We start from the raw sequence: 23,396 nt of genomic DNA, 5'->3' as shown, positions 1-23,396 counted from the left end.
CTGAAGGTAACTTTATATTGTACTTTTAGTGCACCTGTGTCTCAAGTTCAACCTGTCACTTCAGGTTGGGTGTGGAATCTTCCACTGGGTTATCATATCAGCACCCAGAAAACATTAAGGTTTTACAGCATTTTCTGTCTTGGATTTGTGATTACTTCACCTATAGCCCAGCTTACATCACCAGCTGCTCACAAGCATAAGAAGCTGGTCATATAATTTTCTTTAGTTTTCATTTATTTATTCATTTCATTCATTTATAAGTTTGAGACAAAATCTCATTCTGAGGCTCAGATTAGCCTAGGACTCATTGGACAGCCCATACTAAACTGAAACTCAGGTCACTCCTCCTGCCTCAGCCTTCCAAGTGCTGAGATTGCAGGCTGAGTCACTATGCCTGGTTTGTTCTTATATATGATGCTGAACAGGACTGAATAAACATAAGCATGATGTCTAATAGGTCTTAATAATAAAAACTTGGGGTCAGCTTTTGGAGTTAATGCTGAAGATCAGAGAAGCAAAGCAGCCAGCCACTGGAGATCTCTCACCTCTACCAATGCTCAGACCGAAGGGGCAATCCTATCCTCAGACTGCAGCCCCAGACTGACTCCTCAGACTGCTTAGACTACACTGCTCCTCAGACTGCCTGCCTAGACTGCATCTCTTTCCTGTCTCCTCCTGTCTTATACTCCTCTCTCTGTCCAGCTATATCCCTTCCTGTCTCCACCTCCCTAGTGCTGGGATCACCTTTTTATGAGCTCTGTTTCACTTTTAGACTGGATCAATTTCGTGTAGCTCAGGGTGGCCTTGAACTAGTAGAGATCCATCTGCCTCTATCTCCTGAGTGCTGGTATTAAAGGCGTATACCACCACTACCCACCTCTATGGCTAGCTAGTGTGACTGCTGGGATTAAAGGTGTGTGCCACCACTGCCTGGCCTCTATGGCTAACGAGTGTGGCTAGCTTTGCACTCTGATTTTCAGGCAAGCTTCATTTGTTATATAAAATATCACCACAAAACATGTTCCACTATTTGAGCCTCTGTTGTGCTGACATGAGTTTGGATTCTATTCACCAGCATTCCTCACAGTTCACTGTCACATGACTTGCTAACATACAAGAACAAATGTACAGATAGACAACTCTGAAGTCAGTATGTTACTGCTAAGGTCCATGCCATGACATCTCACATGAGCTCTTACCAACACAAGAACAGTATCCAGCATCTAAAATGCAAAATACGTATTCATTCTCTCTCTCTCTCTCTCTCTCTCTCTCTCTCTCTCTCTCTCTCTCTCTGATCCAATGGAGAGACTTTGTAGTACTGGATTCATTCACTTTATAAGAAAGTAGGTTTGGGAATAGAATTACTTGAACTAGAACCATCTCTAAATACTAAAGCTGTTTTTTATCATCAAATATTCCTTAAAATAAATACTTTCTTCATGTAGCTTGGACTTGTGTGCGATGTTTTACTTCATGTGGCCATTGTCAGTAGTGAAGAAAGGGTATCTTTCAAGCTTGATAGACTGGTTTTTTTAATTTCACATTAGCGTTTCAGTATTTTTATTAAACAGCATGTGCTTAGATGCCTGCTGGAGTCCAAAAGTTTGCTCAACTTCTTAAGGTTTAAGAGCAGAATAAACCCATTCAGCTGCTGATTGACACTGTTGTGATGTGGTCTTCTGCTTACATCATCAAGTCCTTGTGTTTTATGTGTGGCTTATAAAATGTATTTCAAATGTCACTGGGATTCAATGCAGTTTTTCTCAGACTACCCTAGTCCCTAGTTGTGCCTCTTCCAGCCACCACTGCCCCAGAGTTGGTATTTGTCAGCTCTCTGGCAGAGAAACGGATTGTGGGCTCTCAGCTTTACTTCGCACAGCTGTGAAATGTCTTAGGCCATTAATGCCTCACTCCCCACACAACAAAAAAAAGTCACACACACACACACACACACACACACACACACACACACACAGTGGCCAAGATATGAAAGAGAAAGAGGCTAGGATCTCAATATCCCCTCTGAGGACATACCAGGAGACACATTCCTTCTCAACAGCGCCAGGGACTGGAACAGTCTTCACTAACACATGGTTTTCAGAGGTCACATACTCAGACATGACAGATCCCAGGTGAGTTTGGTGGCTTTCCCAGAATTTTTGGATTAAAAGCATTGACATTTCCATTCTGTTTTAGAATTCCCTTCTATGGCACACGGGATATTTTGTTGTATTGTTTGAGTTTGTTTGTTTGTTTGTTTGTTTTAATGTGTCTGGTCGTCTCCTACCTCGTGCCATACACAGTTGTTAAACTCTATGTGACAGTGACTATTCTGACAGCGACACTGTAATCCTGCGGTTTGGACACAAAGAGGAGTTGGTGACATTTGTCATCCTTTCCCTACTGATGTGCAGCTATTTTGGTGTTAAAACTGTCAGTTCCTAATCCTTTGTGGATGGCACCTCTCACAGCTACTTCTTATTACTTTCGTTGTAGGAGTAAGAAAAGGAAAAGGAGACACATCATTTCAATAAATTTTAAAATATTTGATCTCAGAGTATGTACAGAAAAGGAAACTTGAAGCTATTTCTCTGCTTTTCTGTTTAAAAATGCTAAAATGTACCATAATACTTTCTACGTGTATTATAATTAGGTCATACAGTGATCCAGGCTGTTAGAAGTGAATGACAGCCTATTTCCACCAAGACACTAAGCGGTAGGATAAAACAACAGACAGTTGTGCAATTTGTCAGGCAAGGACCCCTTCGTGTGACACCCTGTGCTCCACATGGTCCAGTTTGTGAGCTGCTCTCTGGCTGCAGCTGTGAGCTTCTCCAAGCACTGCCCTAGCTCTGAGTTAGTGACTCCTCAGCTTTCACAATTGCTCTGTTCTTTTAGAACATTTGAGGAGCCCACACCAAAGGTCTTACTGCAGCTTTAGTCTTTAACGTCGTCAAAAGCATCAATACAGTGGAACAGCAAGGTAATTGTTTCCATTCACATTCAGTGCCTGAGATCTCTTGAGATGCACCACTTGACTCCCTTTTTTCAGATTTGCTCTCATTTCCTGAATCTAGGGCTGTCTCTAATTGAAACTCATTGTCCTGAATGTTTCTCATCTACTTGTTAATTAAGTCTTTTCAGGGAACTACCTGATAATGGGAGGTGCAGCCCCTTCTTGCTATCCTGAACTTATTTCTAGCTCACCAGAGAGAAGCTGCCGTTCTCTTCAACATTTGCCACCCCCAGTCAGAGGGACTGAAGCAAACAAAGACTTAAAGTCATTATTTTACATTTGCAAAACTAAAATGTAAGAGACTTAAGTCAAACTTTTGAAACACTCTACCTGTCTTTATCCTCAATAGTGAGGGAAACCTCACTTTATTACCTTTGTCTTTGGCCCTCAAATGCCACTATCCCTTTCCAGAGCCTTGATCTCTTGTTCTTTCCCCTAATCCCATCTGCTGGCGCCCTCTGCTGGTAAGGCTCATGGAGCGGCCCTCAGACCCTGCAGGTATAAGTGCCTTGCCTAGGGCTGGCTGCTTTGTTCAGATTGCCTAGCAACAGATGCTTTCCTTGCCCTGGCCACCAAGCAGTATTCTGGGTTACCCTACAGTTCTGCTCGGTGGCTCCAGATGAGCCAGTGAGTATTCTGGATTCTGACTGAAAGTTTGGAAACACGGATGAGGATCAATTTTCCAGTCTGTAAGAGCAAAGGGGAGATGATTGGATTTAAAATTTTTGAAGTTTGAGGGCCAAGGATGTAACTCAGTAGTACAGCACTGTGATGTACAAGTCTCTGTGCTTGGTTCTAAAGACAAGGAGGGGAGGGAGGGAAGGAGAGAGGAAGGGGGAGACAGGGAGAGGGAAAGAGAAAGGAATGGAGGGAGATAGAAAGAGGGGGGAAAGAGGAAGGGAGGAGGAGGGGAGGGAAGGAAGAGAAGGGAGGGAGAGACAAAGAAGAAGGGAAGGAGGGAGGGAGGGAGGGAAGGAGGGAGGGAGGGAGGGAGGGAGGGAAGGAGGGGAGGGAAAGGGAGCAGCCTACTAACAGGCTGAGACTAGCTTTGCATTTTTCACCTTTAAACTGAAATCACTGAACAAAGCAGGCACTTTCACAGTTTAGACTATGGAGTCTGCAAGTTAGCACAGTGTGCTAGAGCAGACATGAGTTATCAGGCAGATGGTGAGCTAGTCAGTCACCCTTCAAAGTCACCACTCTAAGCATGTAAAATGATGGTGGTAATAATTCCTATATTTTACACTAAAATTTTTCCCTAGAGACGGACTTAGGCCAGTGCCAGCCATCACTCAACAGACAGGAGCTACCTTTCCAATGTATGTGTTATCATTAATTGATTATCTAACTTTCTGGGTACAGCATCTTTTTCATTACATTGGTGTATTCAATCTTTAAATTTTATAACTGTAATTAATATATCTGATCAAACCATAATCTTTTGCTGTATTTTAAGAGTAACAAGTATCTCACTACCTTAAATATGCGTGTTAGGGGTTTCTAATTTAATTCCCTCTTTATAGGTTTTTGTGACATTTGTTTTGTTTCCATCTCTTTTAATAAGTTACAGATGTCTTAGCATTTTAAAACTGACATACCCTTACAAATCTAACACTATTGTGTGCTTTTATAATTCACCCTTGCTTTCTGCCTGCCCAATAGCGATGGTATCTCCTGGGTTGATACATGTGTTAGCACACTCAAAAATGTGGCAACTGTGCTGAACAGTCATTTATAAACCCAGACCATTCAATGTAGTTCAAACGGAATGTGGCCCTATATATTTATGTCTACCTATGTAGAGAAGTCATTGCTTTTGTTTTTATAAAAAGTATTCTTCTCTTCAATACAGTGCTACACTAGAGAAATATTTTATGAATTGAAAAGTTGGTCATGAACTTCCTGCTACAACAGCCCATGCTTTGACTAAGAATTGTCTCTGGCTTTTATGAATTCTTCTTGCATTCAACAAACACAGTGAGTCTCTGGCTCAGACACTGCAGTGCACTGGTCCTTATGCAGGAGGTGCCCAGCATGGCCCTCAAGGCACCAACAGTCAAAAGGAGTTCCAGTGCAGCAGAAGGAAAGCCACTGCATGCAATGTGATAGATGAGATAGAGACACGTGGGCTCTGTGAGACACGAAAAGCAAAAAGCGGTTTCAAGGAGTGAGAGTGTGAGTGAGTGTGTGTGTGTGTGTGTGTGTGTGTGTGTGTGTGTGTGTGTGTGTGTGTGATGGCTAATTTTGCTTGCTTGTCAACTTGACTGGATCTGGACTCAACTACAACAGCAAGCCTCCTGTTAGGGGCTTTCTTAATCACATTGCTTCAAGTGTGGAGACCCTCCCTAAATGTGGGCCAGCACCTGCTGGAGGTAGCTCAAATACAAGGGCTGGGAGGCTGAGAGGCTGGGAGAAGGGAGCTTTGTGTTTGGCCTGTGCATCTTCACTCTCGAATCTCACTTCTCAAGTTCATTTATCCTGTTCCTAAAGCCTTCCTTCACTGCTACTAGAACAAGCTTTGTCAGTATCCTAAAGTACACTGAAGACCAGCAGCCCTCCGGGAGCCCTCCAGGTCTCGGCATCTGAGAGGCAACTGCTCCAGTCTCATGAACTGAGCCACTAACAGGTTCTTGGACTCTCACCATCAGACTGCCATTGCCAAACTACCCAGACCATGTCGTGTAAACCAATCTAATAAATGGCTTTAAAATACATTCTCTGTGTCAGTTCTCTTCCTCTAGAGAACCCTTATTAATACAGTGTGGCTACAGGGGGAGGGGGACAATGAGGCCAAGGAGGGTAACTAGGAATTGGCCCCACCAAGAGAAGAGCAGCAAGGCACCTGAACTCACCTGGTCAAGAAGGGGAGGGGTGAGGAGAGCAGAGAACTGGTTGGCCTAGAAGAACCAGAGAGGGGTTGGGGGGAGGGGGGATAAAACAGTGATCTGAGTGCAATACCCTCAGGCTGCATTTGAATAAGACCAATGACAATGGAAACAGGCCTGCCCTGCTGAGTTGTGCTGAGAATGAGTGGTCAAAGACCACAGTGGTGACAGAGGAGTGGGAGAGGATAGGGCACATATTTAGGAAACATCCCCCAGGACACAGCATTGTTTTGTGTTTGCAGGGAAAAAAATTAACCAGGGATACTCCCACATCTCATGGTTTAGAAAACCCACAGAAAGCAGAAGGGAAGGAGCAGGTTGGAGGTGTGGGTAGGCACAATGGGCAATTGTGTCTGGGGAGAAGAGGTGAGCTGAGATCCACTAGGTAGAGGAGATGAGCAAACTCAAAGGAGGGTGTGTGGCAGCTAAAAGCCAAGGTTCAAGGAGAGGATCAGACTGGCTTTATCTGGAAGACAGAGACCAGAAGCACCAAAATCTACTGGTGATCCTGGTGAGGGTATTCCCAGTGTAGGAGCTCAGGCCACTGTCCGGCGAGGGAAGAAGCAAGACTGGAACCCTGGAAGAAGGAAGAATGGCAGAGCCAGTGAGGGGAGACTGAAGGGCTTGGTTTGCAATGGGCAGTGTGGGTGTGTGTTTGCATGCTTTAGAAAAACGGGCCCCACCAGGAGAGAGAGGGGCCAAGGGAGAGAGATTGGAGCAAGGGATAAAGCTAGAGAAACCAGAAGAAATGAGACAGACAGAAGGAAAGGGACCAAGGAGGCATGGTCTGAGTGTGGGATAAAGTAACACAGTTGGTGTCTGCTCTTGGGGACACAGGCCAGGTCATGCTGATAGTAGGGGGAAATGAGAGGCCTGAAGACCCCTGAACAAAGAAAGGCTTGTAGGACTCTGTGCTCAGTACCTAGTTGTCGCCTAGTTGGGGACCATCAACTTCTCATGGTCTCTAGGACTCCTTTTCACGTCCAGGTCTCTGTGCTGGAGTTCAATACCTGGGCCCAGTCACCTCTTTGCCCTCCTCATCCCCTGCTCTTGCACTGTGAAGACGAAGTGCAGACGTTAGCTGAGCTAAGGGCTCTCATTTTTAGTCACAATAAAGGAGCAGGTGCCAGTCTCCTGTCCTCTTCCATTCCTCTGCTCTAAGGTCAAATTCAAAACCATGGTGTGTTCTAGAGAAGCAGTGAAACTATTCGACAGCACTGCAGAGGATAACGGGGGCTGGAGTTAAAGATGGGCTAGAAAGGTGGTAGCGGGGGCGAGCTGGAACAGTCTAGAAGCTAAAGGGAGCAAAAGCGATGTGACTGATGAGCCTCCTAGCGATCCTCCTCCCTGATAGAATATGCATGATCCCAAGTCCCTGCTTGCTTGGGAACAAGGAGGCTTTGGAGGAGACCGGAGGAGCGGAGCAGCAGAGCGCGTGCACTGGGGTGTGGGGTGCAAGGAAGCCTCGAGGGCCAGCGTGTAAGCACCCCTTGTCCCTCTCTGGCCACCAGGTTAGGAAAACCCTCGTTTGAGCCCCCAAGCCAACTCTTATCCCTACTCCTTCCAGGGGAGCAGCACCCTGACGGGGCACACACGTGATGCTGAAATGGCCAGCCTCACAGATGGCCACAGTCGCCCTGTAGGGGTCTTTTGGTGCTAGCTCTGACCCTCGGCGCGCGCTTACCACTACGAAGGCAGGACCTTGCTTTTTGGTTACATACTGCCCCTCTTGGCATCTCTGTGGGGCGGTGCTGAGCCAGGAGGAGGCGGAGCCCAGGCACAGTGCCACCCGGCTGTCTCAGGCAGAGCCCGGCGCCCCGGGGCTCTGCGCTGTGCGCTGTGCGCTGAGCGCTGTTTCCCTCGCAGGTTCCTAAGACAACCTGCCTTTAAGGAGCGTTTCCCTGGGCGCTCCTGCCTCCCGGCGCTGTCGTTAGGTTAGCCGGGAGCCTGCGGTGGGCAGAGGAGGGAGAAGAACGTGCTATTGCATATCCTCCGGAGACCAGGCCACATCTTTCAGCATCAGAGAGTGGAGAACCCGTCGCGGGAAAGCACATCTAGGGTTCTCGCGCTTCTTACTTGCCTGACGGGAGAGCGAGCCAGCAGGCATGGGGTGTTTGGGCAACAGCAGCAAGACAGCGGAAGACCAGGGCGTGGATGAAAAAGAACGCCGTGAGGCCAACAAAAAGATCGAGAAGCAGTTGCAGAAAGAGCGCCTGGCTTACAAAGCGACTCATCGCCTGCTGCTTCTGGGTAAGGCCAGGGTGCATGGTCACTCTGACCCCTGCGGCTCCCAGCGTCCGGGAGTGCACAGTCCCGGACTCACCGCCACCACCGGCACAGACAAACCGGGCTGCGCACCACCGGGCGCAGGAACTTGGCCAGGCTGAACTACTGAGAGTCACATCTGGTGTGTACTCAAAAGACCCCACGTAAGGGAAGAACGCCTTGAGTAGGTACGGCCTGATAGGAGGACACGAATGACCACATTTCTGTTTGTTTGCAGGGGCTGGTGAGTCCGGGAAAAGCACCATCGTCAAACAGATGAGGATCCTGCATGTCAATGGCTTCAACCCCGAGTAAGGATACCCAGTTTGGATTTGATTTCTAAATTCTACGTCAACCCCATCTTTTCTCAGAAGTACTTTCTCCAAGCAGTTCTTTTGATAACGAAATAGATTGGGGGGAGGGGGCGTGGGAGGTAGAAATCTAGCATAGAATTTGCTCCATTTAAGCAAACCCTTCTTTGGCGATATCTAGTTTAGAAAGTAAACGGCTTGTCAAAATACAGTTTGTTAGGGATTCTTGGGTGAACGGGTCTCTAACACCGGTGTGGCGCTGAACCTTCGGCCAATACCCTGATCCTTTATCCATTAGTATCTGAAGGGGAGGGCTCTGGAGAGCCTAACATATTAAAAGCTGTTGTACAAAATGGTGTAATAGTTGCAAAACACCTATGACCGTCTTTCAATTTATTGTGTATCTCCTCTGGATGACTCATAGTACCTACTAAAATGTGTTAATAAAAGCTGTGAATGCATCGTGTTGGATGGTTCAGGAAATAATCACAAGGAAAAATGCCTGTACACATTCAGTGTGGATACAGATTTTTGTTTTGTTTTTCTGCCAAACGTTTTTTGATCTTCAGTTGGTTGAATCCACCAAGGTAGAACCACCTACCTATATGAAGCCTAACGAGACTGCAATACACTCTTTCTCTATAGTACAACCCACTTACATCTACTTCAGTCTATAACCTAAGGGATAGGTTTGGGTATAACTGTCAAGTTGTATTTGTGTGCAATAGCCATTATTGTGTGCAATAATTGTGATTATGTGGCCTTGACGTTTGCTTGAAACTGTAGGTTTTAAAGCAGATACATTCAATTTGTTTAGAGCACAATGGAAGAGGAGGGCAGTGTTTTCATTTAAGTGGTAAAAGCTTGCCTGATACCTTGGGGGTTAATACTGACCTCTAGTGAACTCAGGATACCTGATACAGCACTCACTGGACATTTAAAAATCTTAGTCGGTTTCTATCATGAATGAAATTAATTACAATTCTCTTTCAATGCAGGGAAAAGAAGCAGAAAATTCTGGACATCAGGAAAAATGTCAAAGATGCTATCGTGGTAAGCCCCCCCCCAACGTTTGTTCAATGGAAGTGTTGAGTAAGCTAGGCTCACACTCTGTAAACAGAAAGTATATATTTCTGATTAACCTTGCCTGTTATATCTCTCCATTTCTCCCCATTCATCTATTTTAGACAATCGTTTCAGCAATGAGTACTATAATACCTCCAGTCCCACTGGCCAATCCTGAAAACCAGTTTCGGTCCGATTACATCAAGAGCATAGCCCCTATCACTGACTTCGAATATTCCCAGGTAAGAAAATTTTTGCTCAAGCGTTTTTCATAGTGAGAAGTGGACCCATTTCTAATGAGGTTGCTTGGTGGAAAGCAGCATGGAGTCTCTAAAACCTAACCCTATAGATGCTTCTTTTGTGCTTGTTAAAAATAGCAAAGACAATGGGGATTGTTAGAAACGCTTTTTTATGGATATCTGGATGGATGGCCATCAGGGATGTGGTTTGTCTTTCAGAAATGTTGCGGCAGTTTTTCTGGTATGTTTTTAAAGCATTGTCACATATAGCAAAAACATAAACTACATGAGCAGAGAGAAAAGCTTGGCGTATAACTGCTTTTGTGAGAATAACAGAATTAAGAAAAAAAAAAAAAAGAATTCAGGTTTTCCTTAGGCTCTGTGTCCATCTGACCACAAGATAAGAGAGTGCATGTTGTAAGTAATGGAGCAGCATTCAGTGTGTTGTATCAGGCAAGATACAATGCGGTTTACATCTGCCTCACTGATAGCTTCTACCCATCATTCCCATGCCAGTATTGCCTGTGCCAGAGGGTGAGACCAACCAGCACAAGATGTTTCTTGTTGGATTTGTACTTCCTTAAAACAGTGTTTGGTGGTTTGATGTAGCAGATTTGAAACTACATCTAAACTATACTAAGTTTCTGGGAAAAATAGTGTAGCAGTTGTAGCAAAAGAGCATCTTTGTGTGTGTGTGTACATATATATGTACATGCATGCGTACATGCATAAACCTGTCAGTACTGTATTTCAGAGTTTTTGCTGCCTGGCGGGTGGTTTGCTTCTCCAGAGTACAGAATCCACTGTGTAAACAGGCCTTGCCCTGCCCTGGCTTAAAAGCCTAATGCACCTGCTGTTCCCTTTCCTCTCCTCTGCCCCTCCAATAAAATGCCATCCTGTGGGCTCTGTGTCAGATTAATGGATAACAATATTTTTGAGACGGGGTCTCTCTACATAGCCCTGGCTGTCCTGGAACTCACTGTGTAGACCAGGCTGGCCTCAAACTCACAGAGATCTGCCTACCTCTGCCTCCCAGGTGCTGGGATTAAAGGTGTGCACTACCACGCCTGGCTAACAATGTCCTTTTAAAGAACTTATATTTTCATCTTTTAGTATGTTTTGTTTTGCTTCTGATAAGCATAAGCATCCCAATATAGCCAGAACTATCTGTACAATTTCTGAAAAGACGTTCAGAGTGAGACTGTAAGTAAAAGACCTTTGGCATCTGACACAAGGCACATTAGTTCTGAACTGTGTCTTTACTTATGGGTGGCTGGAAACGGGATAAGGAGATGGTAAGATGGGTGAAAAGTAGCCAGATGCCTCTGCTACAGCAGGAAGCCTCCTATTTCCAACTGGAGCTACAGGGCATCTATTATGTTCTCTGTGGCATTTTGTGCATTGGGGATATCACGTACAATTACAGTCTTGGTAGAAATGTAAACAGTGGCCTTCTCGTTCAGCCTCAGATGTAGACTGTCCTGTCATGTTTTCACAAAGTCATTATAAGAGACCTTATATATTCCTAAACATTTCCTTTCAAATGTCATTGTTAGTACATGAGAAGTTAAAATTGATCGCTCAGTTCTCCATCATTTTCTTTCTGCTCATGAACACTCGCAGATAAGTCTTTCCATCTGAAATTCAGAAACCCAGATCTCTCCTGTGCTGTCTCAGGCATTGCGAATGTGACTTTTGAGTTAAATCTCACAGATTTTAATAAAAACAAAACTTGAGCAACCATTTTCGACATATGCATATATTTTCATAAAATTATTATCATAAGCCATATTTAGTTATCCATTAGGCAAAAGAGGATTTGATACCAGCAAATATAAATACAACTAAAATGCAGCGTGGAGGCAAACACTTTTAGGAGCTGTTCTGTTATATATTTTTTTTCTGTCCTAGCACTCTGTGGTTTTGCATGTCTGTGCTCACGTAAAATGACAGTGTTTTATTTATTTAAAAAATCTAGACTTATATAAATAAGAACTTTATACTAATAGATAACATTGTTTTTGAAAATCCTATTTCTTATATGCACTAACTCTTCATAGACTGTATTCCATAGTGCCTGGAAATGTTCAAATTACTCATATTTTGGAATGCAAAAATTTAGAGGTGCTAAGTGGAGTTGTGCTTTATGCAGGATGCAGGCTAGGTGTGAATAATGGATTGTAGGAGGTAAGAGTTGAGGGCAGATGGTCATTTTGGAGCTGGCTGAAATTATCCAGACATGGGATGATGGGGCGATTTGGTGTGGAGCACTGACAATGGTAACAATGAAAGGGTCCAGGGTTGGGATATATTTTAGAAATGGAACTACTTGTATGGTCTGATCTTTGCATGTGGATATTGAGCCTGTATTTCTGCACAGAAAATAGAAATAGATTGGGAAGAGGGGGGAAATCTTGTTTTCCTGAGATGCTGGAAATCACCATGAAGACACCGGGGTGTGAGCATGCAGCGTATGAGGTGCAGGCTTGGAGTAAAGAAGGTGAACACTGGCGGTCTCCTGCACAGGGATTGTGTGGTGGGGTAGGCCAACTAGGAAGACTCTGGAGAAACACTAAGTAGAGTGCCAGGTTCCGAGTAGCTAACAGGTTGACTAGGATACCATAGCATGACACCATGAAGCCAGGGAAATTAGAGCAGAGATGAGGGGACCTAAGAAGACCTATTCAAGATTGAAAGAGACCTCCACCACAGGGCAGTGTGGAGAAAGTGAATCCAAGTAGGCCTTCAAGGAACATGGCCTTTGGAGCCTGAAGGTCAGCAGCCTCCTTGACCAAGATCAGCTGGCGTTCTGAGAGGAAAATGTGGACAAGAGGAAATGGAGGCAGCAAGAGCATCCTGGGCCTTCTGTGGGTTGTGCTGTGAGGGAAAGTCAAGAAGCAGAAATGAAGAAGAGCAGGAAGGACCCAGAAGCATCCTGTGGGCTGTTTCTGTGACTTCCCGTAGCTCTGCCTCTAAAAAATCCAGGAAGCCAGGATCCAAAGGGGAAGAAAAGGCTCAGAGAGGTTACAGAAAATTATTGAGAGAGACTGAGAGAACAGGAGGCAGAGAGAACGAGATGTGGGAGCGACCACACCATACATGGAAAGGTCGGAGGGTGATTCTGTGGAGTCAGTTTCCAGAGATGTCGCTTCTAGAATAAGAGGTCCACAACCACATCTCACACACAAGTGACCTGTAGTCTTTGGCAGAGAAAGAAAAAATGACAGTGCAAGGAAAAGAGGCAATTGACCAGGCCTAGTCTCTCACAGAGCATAAGGGAATGGCATGGAAAAACTCACAGAGACAGAGGTTGAGTATGAGGGAGGGCAAAGGACAGGCACAGGCCAGGGTAAGATGGTAGATTTGGGACAGGAAAAGGGAGGAAGGCTACCTTGCAAACACCTTTTAAAACAAACTGCTAAAGCAAATTGGCAAGTGTTCGTAAAAAATTATTGTCCAGTTTGGGAATTTCTACAGACTTCCGCACTTGCTGTTTGTGGTATTATTCATGGTTATGATGAACAGTAAATGAGAGAGAATAAAGCTATTGTGCTCTTGAACCCAAGTGATACCGTTATTCTTTTACAAGCCAAGAGTGCAAAATGAAAAACTCCGGTTACCTCATAGCTATCTGATGAGCTATTTGGTGTCAGTATCGTGAAATTTGGGGAGACAAGGCAAGCACAGTGTGCTGAATTTCCCAGGCCCTGTTTTGGGGTGTGGGGGAGGGAGCTTGTGATCAAACAGTGTCAGGCAGTAAGCCAGTGGCAGTGAGATCTTCCATGGGAGCCCAAACTACAGCTGTACTCCAATCCCCAGCCTCTTTATCATGGCCTCAAGTCTCCTGACCCCAATCTCCAGGGAGAGGACACAGCTGCTTATGGTTCTTGTAATACAACCAAGGAAGGGGCCTCCCTCCCTCTGCGCTCCTCCCCACAGCTCACAACAGAGTTCTGTACACTGATAACGTCACAGAATATCTGCTAATCTATAATATGGCAGAAGCTCTTGCATTGGTGTCATTCCGGACATTGAGTGTGGAATGCCAGGGGACAGGCTGATTAGAATATCACATATTAAGGAAACATTATTGTGCACACAGCAGTGGAAATCAGCTTCACAGCTAGCCCATCCTTTTCTCTTTAAACTGATGAAGTCATGTGCCTGTTTTAAAAGCAACTGAAGAGGGCCTGGGGGTGTAGCTCAGTGGCAGAGCACTTACCTAGCTTGCATGAGTACTGCATGTCAAAAGCTCAGGACTGGTAGAGCAAAGTGTGAAAACTCACTTCCCTTGGGCTACTGAGATGCTTAAAGATTTTTGTATATGGCATGGAAAAGCTCTCATCTCAGGAGCTGGGGAGATAGCTCAGAGGTTAAGAGTACTGTCTGCTCTTCCAGAGGTCCTGAGTTCAATTCCCAGTAACCACATTCTGGGTCACAACCATCTACAATAGGATCTGATGCCCTCTTCTACCAACACAGGTAAACATGTGGAACACACATATACATAAAATATAAATAAATTTCTAAAAAGCTCTCATCTCAGCTGTAGTCAGGGGTGAAGAATAAATGGAAAATATTCTGTGAGATACTCTTAGGGACTAGCTGTTCCTGCCCTGGGTGAGAAAGAATGCTGCCTTGTAGGAGCCACAACAATGAGGGACTATGGGCCTGGGCTGTTTCCATGCTGTCAAGGAGATTGAGGCATAGTCAGGGAGAAATACCTCTTCATCCCCACTTGGGAGGAAGGAAGCAGTAGAGGGAGCAGGTTGTCTGAGGGGAACATCACCCCTGGCCCATTATGCTCTGGCTGGGGCCAGACCAAGTGCTTGTCATGTGACTCTGGGCGAGTCCATTACTTCATTGCTGCCTGTAATTTCTCAACAGTGCATCAGAGGGGGTCATGATGGCTATTCCAGGTGTCTGTGATATGATTAAACATAGTGATGCCTGAGGCAACCAGTTTTTGAGAGACACACCTTGGGGATGAGTGTCCTTAGCTCTGTGAGAGAGAAGAGCTGGTGGAGTCAGGTTTACAGTGTCATCTGATTCCAGCTCAGGCTGTGGCCCTCATCCTCACCTTGTGTCATCAGCCCAGAGGTCCTAGTGGTCTAAGTAGATAGCAGTTCTCAGTCAACTCTTCCTTCATCCATAGAGGACTAACAGACCCCAGAGTTGTCCCACCCTGCCTTAGATAGCATTCACCTGCAGTCTCTTTCGTCCCATACCAAGAATCAGTGTCCCCTAAACACAACACACCTCAGGGAACTCTTCCCCTAAATATCACAATGGAGACAAGCTAAGGAACTCTGACCTCTGACCTCTGTGCCATCTCTGAGACATATCTCATGGAGAGTGTGTTTCAGGTACCCTGGCTCCGTCTCTGTCCCCAGCTTCCTCGAGGCCTCAGGCCCCACCCCTGCTATATTATTTTCACATTTTTTATTTTCCCTTTATTTTCTTAATTTCTTCAGGGAAAGGATTGCCTTGTTTTATTTCAGATTGAGTCTCTTACAGTCCAGGCTGGTCTCAAACTCAATACATAGCCAAGGATGACCTTGAACTTCTGACTTCCTGCCTTGACCTGCTGGGTCTGGGGATTATAGGTAGTGCCACCATGTAGATTGTGGAATGCTGGGGTTTATACCCAGAACCTCATGTACACTAAGCAAGCACCCTACCAACTGAGCTCCATACCAGCCCCATCACTTGTATTTCACAAACGAACACTGTCAGTCCTTCATACCTACTTCTGCCCACCTGCATCCTGCTGTCTGACCCTGTGGCTTCACACTAACCAGGCCTTGCTGCATCTGCTGGGAATTTTGTTATTGTTGTTGCTTAATTTTGTTCTTAATTAAAATATTCACAATATTTTTATTTAGTTAACTAAAATACTGTCCTATGAGAAGAAAATATCTATCCATGTTTTCACACAAGTCCTAGCTAACTCACTCTAGGATTCCCCATGTGTCCAATGAGATGTGAGGGACTCCTGAACCACGGCCTGGGTGGGGAAGTTAACCCCAAGTACTTTACATTTTGAGCAGCAGGTTCTTTGTTAGTCAAGTTGTCAGCCTTTAGAACTTTTGTAATAAAACAGTTTGGCTGTCCTAGGATGTGTTCTCTGGTTTTCTAAAAACTTCTAGAAAAGTTCCTCCCAAAAGGGAATGAAGGTCTGGAGGAGAGGCAAAGGGCTCTTGAGTTTGAGGCCAATCTGGATGCTATCTCAAATAAAATAAAATTACAAGTTTTCTCTAAATTTGCACCTCTGGTTTTTTGTTATAATTACTTCTGGGGTTTGATGAAAATGGCAAACACTTCTTGGAGCTAGGACAGCCAAATTGATTCCATAGAGAACAATAGGAATCATACTTTAAAATGAAAACAGTGGTGTGTATTGAGGGTGAGATCTTAGGGACATCTAACTGACAGCTCCAACTGAAGAAGGGAGAGAAGAGAATAAGAATATGGGGACTGGAGAGATCCTCTGGCACCCTGGTTTAGTTTCTGTAGCCATCTGCGGAGCACTTGGCCAATGTGGAAATCTGTTTGGCCAGCAAGTGGAAAATAGTGCTGAGGTTCCATGGCTCTATCCTGGACACTAGGAAGAAAGGTGAGAGAAGGGGTCACATGAGCTGAGCTTGCTTCTTCGCTGATGTTTCAGCAAAGTCAGGAAGTGACTGGGAGTACAGAGATGAACAGGGGCCATGCTTTCCTGTCTCAGATGTTGGGATGAGACAAGCATGGGTGGTTCACAGGTATTAGGAACACATGAAGGTCGCCTTCTTCCTGTGATGAGGATGAATCGCTCCCACCTGTAATCTGATGTGCACAGAGCAGAGGTCCAGGGGCAGAAAGTGGCTCCTCGTGACTTAGGCTGGGGGCATTAACCACAGCTGGAAAGAGGGCAAGCACAGGCCACTTGTGCCAACTACAGGGCTCAGCTTCCTCCTTGGGCTGTGGAGAGCTTCACTGGTTCTCATCAGAAGGGAGTGTTGGTTCTTTTTGGAGAAATGATCCTGGAATTAAATCACTCTTAGGTCTGCCATGGAATGGTGTTCTGAGGGTTTGGTATGGGGCAAGGGGCATTTCTTCTACCAGAAAACTTCTCCTGGGCCACATAGGACTTAGGTCCTGAGGAGGAATGAACCATTGAACTATGTTCCCTTGGTAATTCAAAAGTAAGTTTTAGTAATGTCTCCTAGTTCTCTCTCTCTCTCTCTCTCTCTCTCTCTCTCTCTCTCTCTCTCTCTCTCTCTCTTTCTGTGTGTGTGTGTGTGTGTATGTGTGTGTGTGTGTGTCTGTCTGTCTGTCTGTCTGTCTGTCTGTCCCTGTCCTTATCCAAATGTTCACTTGCCAGTTTTAGAACAATGGTACCCTTGAACCACAATAAATACGTAAGAGGGAAGGCTGTTGCTGGAGTCTTTGGACTCTTCTAAGTCTTACAATGAGCTGGGAACATATATCTCACTAGTAAAGCTGTTGTTTAGCATAAGTGAGGCCTTGGGTTTGATTGCAAACATCTTGGGTAAAATCAATACTGTAAAGAAAATAAAGCAGAATGGAGATCATTCTGCTTCAGACATGATAACACATGTTGTTGTATGTACCTCAGAATAAAGGCTACTGTAACTCAGATGGACTGATGTCCTGAAACTATCATAGGAATATTTGTGTAAGAAGAAGACAGTTGGGCATGGTGGTGCACACCTCTAAGGAAGCAGAGGTAGGCATATCTCTGTGAGTCTGAGGCTAGTCTGGTCTACATAGTGATCTCCAAGCCAACCACAGCTATATGGCAAGACTTGGTTTCCAAAAGAAGAGAGAAAAACCAAAAACAGGATATTTATGCATTTCCAGGAACATGCTAGACTTAACTTACCCATTACTAAGAAAATGAAGAACATTTTGGAAGCCAACTCCAATCTACCTTTCCTAAGTAACATGTCAGGATAAAAAAATAAAATAATGATACTAAAAACTAGAAGTTGAGTTATATGACTATTATCTAAAGAGTTTCTTAGAAAAAAAATGAATTTTAAGGGACAAGCTAAGGCAACGATTTTTTAATTCCTTGGATATGATGTCATTGAAATCTCAAGTTCTTAGAAAAGATTTGAACAAAAACACTTCTGGTATCAAGCTTACCTCTGGTTAGCATGTCTTCGAAGCTAGCTGCTGAGTTTAGCAGAGGGGAAGCAAAGCCCTGGGAGTGAACACCTTGGCGCCCATCCTAGCCCTTGTCATTGCTAGCTTTATGTAACTGAGAGGAAATATTTTGAACTTTTCAGCCATCTCTTTGGGGAATGTCAGAAGGAACAGTAAGTAGGCTATTCTTATGCCTGAAGTGAGTCAACACTTGTGGCTTGTGAGAAATGCACACCGAGGCTTGATGAGGCAGGGTAATGGAGATCTTCCTAAGAGGATGCTTCAAGCACTGACTGTGACTTTGTAAACTGTTTTTGGTTTTGCATAGTTTCCTAATTTGCTTCTCTGTTGCTGTGATAAAACACTGACCAAAAACAGCTTGGGAAGAAAGGGATTTATTTGGCTTTCAGGTTTCAGTTCATCATCCAGAAACGCCAAGGCAGGAAGCAGAGCAGATAACATGAAAGAACTCTGCTTACTGACTTACCCAACATGGCTTGCTCACCCCACTCTCTTACAAAACCCAACACTATCTTCCCAGGGGCCGCACTGCCCACAGTGGGCTTGGCCATTCCTCATCGTCATTAATCAGAAAAATGACTGACAGGTCAGTGTGATTGCGACAGTTCCTCAGTTGAAGTTCACTTTTTCTCAAATGAGTATAGTTAGTGTCAAGTTGGCAAAAGCTAACTAGTACACATAAGAGTGTCATCCATCCAAGAAGATGTGGGGTTGTTTTCTTCACCTCTTAAAATAATTTTGTACTTTTATTATGCTATGACATGTGGGGTAAACTAATGCAGCCATCTGCATGATATTCTCTCTACACAAAGCAGTTTCCTTTTTAAATTCCTGTTTGCTTGTTTAGGACATATTTGTGTATGAAATAAAATCTAAAAGATAGAAGAATTCTCTCATGTGGCCTCCTCCCAGATCCCCACCCATACGCAGCATGTGACCTGTCAGTCAACACAGTGGTCAGTGCAGCACCCACTCTAAGTGTCTGAGGAACAAGCCTCTCTTAACAGGCGCTTTTTTTTTTTTTTTTTTTTTTTTTTTTTCTCATGCTGGATCTAAAGCAGGGCTTGACCACGGCACACTAAAATGTACTCTACCACTGAACCATACCCTCAACTCTCAACATACATCTACCTCATAGGAGAACCTGTTAACAAAATGTAGATACAAATTGCAATTAATTTTCTTAGTATAAAAATTGTCTAGCCTGAATTACCAAGTGAGTGTGTTTCAATAAAATTTGACAGTGAAGTGAATTGTATAGAAGCTTTCTGGGGGCTGAGACAAAATTCCAGAGTACTTAGTTATGGAAATATGGAGTGATTGTATCAGCTACACATCCACCGTTGCTATTTTAAATAGATCAGCTGCAGCCTTTGTCGCTCTGAGGGAAACCATATGTTAGACAGCTCCAGGCAGGGCACTTGGAGGGCATTTGATCGCAAGGTTCCAGGCAGGTGGTTACCTGGTAAGGACAGCACCCCAAAGTGGCGATGACATCATCTAAAGTGATGCTGAAGCACATCACTTCAGGCTCACTCTTCTCACACGAGCGACCCATTCGATATGCCCTTGCCCTACAGTCTGCAGAGCTGGCTGCAGAACACGCCGTCTCTTCTGAGACTATGTCTGTTTCACAGCCTAGTCTGACATCTCTGCCCAAGAATGAGTTCCTGCCACCCCATGTGCCAAGCTTGCTTTCTTCTTACCCCTAACACTTGATCCCCACGGATCTTGTTAGCCCTTCTTCAAAGCCTGGCTCACCTTCTGGTTTGTTTGTTTGTGTGTTTTTTGAAAAGACCAAGGCTTCCACTGCAGCCTTTGCATGCTACACAGTTGTCCTTATTCACTCACTGACTTACCAAAGATTAGTCTTAATGACTTTGACCACTAATGCCAAATGATCAAAAGCCTAAGGAAACAGATTGCCTGCCCCATTTTAAATCCCTCCTATTAGCAAGGCTAGTCTTTCTTAGGAAACAGACTTGTTTTGTGTAATATATATAAAGTATTTTGTATGCTATCCCTTAATTTTTGTAGGTCAGTCTTGAGCATGTTGAGTTTGTCACTGTACCTTCACTGAAGCATGAGGTAGCTGTTTTTGCTTGGGATGTGGCACATTGCATCATGTTTAGATTTCTGTGAGTGGAGATGGATGTATTTCAGTAGATACTACCAGAGTTTTCTGAGTGGTCATTCAGTTCCATTTTCAAAATGATGATGGATTGTGAACCTCCCCCCCAAAAAAAAAATGTCCAGGCGGTCCTCAGAGTTTGAATAATCACAGCACCCTGTGACAGAACAAGCACTGGAGCTGTCCCAGGGAAAGGGAGGCTGGCTCTTGGGCAAAAGAAAAACTCAGCAGGGAGGAAAATCAGGAATGACAAAATCAGGGGATGGGTTACAGCCAGCACACCTGCTAAGCGACACTTTCAAGGGGAACCTTCTCAGACCCTATGTCACAGAAGGAATCCCATGGGAGGTCCAGCCCTTCAGGATGGTCTAAGAATGCAGAGAAGCCTCTGTAGTCATAGCTCTCCTGAAGAGAATTTTTACATTGTTCAACAGAAGACATCAACACTTGTTGAGTGTGGGGAATCCCTCTGAATGGACGCAGTATGGTTATTACAATAGGAATTTAAAGAGAGTAGGTAGCCAAGTGTCACACTAAATTCAGGGAATGTGTGTGCTTCTACTAAAAAGCTTTCTTTATATTGACCTATTGACGTTGAGAGCCTATTTGAAACGTAGCAGTCATCTCTTACCCAAATAACTGCTCACACTTAACCTGTGTGCTTTACCTGAATCCCAGGAGACCAGAGCTGTGCTCTTGGCTGTGAGCCACACCTAGCTTCAGCAATGCATTTGGCCACACCTCTTCAGTCATCCTTCTGTCGGGGCTTAGCCTTAAACCTGAGCACTTCCCTGGACTGCAGAGTTGACTCCACCATGTACTTTACAGATGAGCAAGGAGTGAGAGCAGGAGTGCGTGTGGCCTGGGTGGGGTCACCTAGCTGTGTTGGCCTTGCAGGTATAGTCTCAGCCAGCGACAGTCACCTGGTCTACCATTCAGGTCTCTTGCTGTCATCATCCTTCCTATATGCTCCATATATCACTTGAATCTATTAGACTAGACCATAAGAAATTGCCAATATCTAATTCTTTTTAGCTGTATTGTGACAGTTTCATATGGTTTGACCTTATAAACTGCCAGTATGTCACATGTCAGCCTTTTGTCATTATCCCTCACGTCCCTTGATTCTGGAAGGTGACCTTGCTGTGACCTTTGACAGCCCTGAATCTCTGAGTAAGGGCTTTCCCTTCTTATGCCTCATCCCTGCCCCACCTTCTGTTCACTGTATCCAATCACTCTCCTTCATCCTCAGTCCCAAGCTTGTCCCTGCTGGAGTAATATTCTATGGGTGAGGTGAGATGGGAAAAATCTGCCAAAGCCCATATTGACAGCACAGACTCATCCTCCATTGCCAGCCAAGGTGTTCCCTCACCGGGTCCTGAATGCCACATTTTCATTCCCCCCTCCCTAAATACCATTAGCACATACTCACTTATTTACGATTGTAACAACTAGAACTTTGTGGTCTGTCATCACCTGACAGATCTCCAAATTGTGCTGGGGTTGTCAATAGACAAGATGTCACCACAGGGAACCAGTCTCTGAAGTCATCCCCCAAACCTTGCTGTTGCATCTTGATTCTCTTTAAAATAAACAAATAAAGATGATAGATAGATAGATAGATAGATAGATAGATAGATAGATAGATAGATCATGCCCCCAAGACTAATAATAGCTGTACGTGTAGATCTGTTAAAATTGTACCTGAGTAATTTTGGTTTTGGTAGCTGGAATAGTGGTTTGTCAACATCATCCCATCTCTGTAAACCTGGTCACTGGCATCTCTTAACTCAATATTCTTATCTGTAGAAAGGAAATGCTAAACAACATGCTTCTCACGTGAAGCTTTTTTGGGATCCGATATAGTAATAGGTCTAAAGTATGTGGCTGTGCCCAGAACATTTCAGATCTTCAGTGTGTGTCAGGTCCCTGTTAGCCAATACTGATGTATAATATTGATGCTGTGTATTGATTACAATATTGATAATGCCTAATGCGGAAGTGCAATGTGGAGCCAGATATAGATTTGATAAAGGGTAGATTATTAAGAAATAATACTCACACAGGCCACTTAGCTAGGTGGCAGGGAGCAAGGAAAGAAGAGAAGGGCGTTTGCACCCCTGAACTCTTTAAACCTTTCCCACGTCACTCGGGCGTGGTTATTGTTACCTGTGACCATGCCCAAGCTGGTGTGGTCGGCGGTACCTCTGATCATACTTTCTCCCTACAGATGCCTTTCAAGACATTGCTAAGGGCTAAACTTTGGAATCCCATTTAGGAGTTTTGCTCTCAAGTGTGCTCTATCAGGACATGCAAAGGGAGAATTTAGCTACTTCTTGGAGGCTTGTGGGCCCTCTCTCATTAAAGAATTGGGGAAGCTCTTATATTCTCACTACATTCCCCAAAGCAAGTGTGGGCTGCCATGAAGATTGGACAGCAGCCTGTAACTCCTGCATCAGACACCTCCACAAGGAGGTGCCTAGAAACGACACACAGGCACCCAGTGTGACACATACCTCCTGATACGGCCCGAGAGTGAGGTTTCCCTGAATACATCGTCAGTCTATGTTTCTGGGCACTCTCTACCTTCTATAGCCTTTCAAGGCTTAGGGTGGCATAAAAATAGTCAAAATGCTCTATTTGGCAGAAAACAGTTGAGTCTGAAATAAATTATATAGTCTTGATAAGAATATAAAGAAAAGCTGGGTGTTGGTGGCGTATGCCTTTAATCCCAGCACTCGGGAGGCAGAGGCAGGCGAATCTCTATGAGTTCGAGGCCAGCCTGGTCTCCAGAGCGAGTGCCAGGATAGGCTCCAAAGCTCCACAGAGAAACCCTGTCTCGAAAAACAAACAAACAAAAAAAAGAATATAAAGAAAAACAGTTGACTCCTCTAGTTTTATGTGCTTTAGTGATGTTAGTAACATGGCCTGATATTGACAATAAGGGTAGGTGCTCACATAGCATTGTATCTAGACATTTGTCATGAGGTGTAGACTCACAGCAATACACACATGAGAAAACAAGGCAGAGGAGGCTGTTGACTACCCCAAGTCATGGAGCTGGGAAGGAGGTCATCTAGAATTTGAGCCCAGGCAGCCTGACCACAGAACTTGCCCTGCACACTGCCATGTGGCCTCCCTGGAACCCTGTGGCACCTCAATTGACTGGAAGTTTGTCCAACTCACCTCACTATCCCTTGTTTTGATTTCGTTTTCAGAGTTTAGGTTAGTGGAAATTTCTGACTTCTTGGGGTCCTCTGGACTATGAATGTGATCCCTCATCTCACCTCAGGAGCAGTGTAGGTGAGG

The 23,396-nt window shown here is 44.6% G+C and overlaps 1 protein-coding gene across 2 annotated transcripts in view; it reads left to right on the top strand.

The window, feature by feature from the left end:
- The window catches only part of Gnal (G protein subunit alpha L), a 118,208-nt gene that overhangs the window by 22,524 nt on the left and 72,288 nt on the right, over positions 1-23,396 (top strand). Inside the window, exons 1-4 of one of the 2 annotated variants that reach the window (XM_027402708.2) lie at positions 8,010-8,154; positions 8,408-8,480; positions 9,479-9,533; positions 9,668-9,787. In XM_027402708.2, coding sequence (XP_027258509.1) covers positions 8,010-8,154; positions 8,408-8,480; positions 9,479-9,533; positions 9,668-9,787 — 393 coding nt within the window. Of the gene's footprint in view, positions 1-8,009; positions 8,155-8,407; positions 8,481-9,478; positions 9,534-9,667; positions 9,788-23,396 lie in introns of those variants that run through there. The other variant, XM_027402707.2, reaches the window with a different exon arrangement.

This window comes from Cricetulus griseus, chromosome 2 (assembly GCF_003668045.3).
Source record: "Cricetulus griseus strain 17A/GY chromosome 2, alternate assembly CriGri-PICRH-1.0, whole genome shotgun sequence".
NCBI lineage: Eukaryota > Metazoa > Chordata > Mammalia > Rodentia > Cricetidae > Cricetulus > Cricetulus griseus.
Note: the sequence above shows the minus strand (reverse complement) of the source record. Positions and strands in the feature narration are given on the sequence as shown.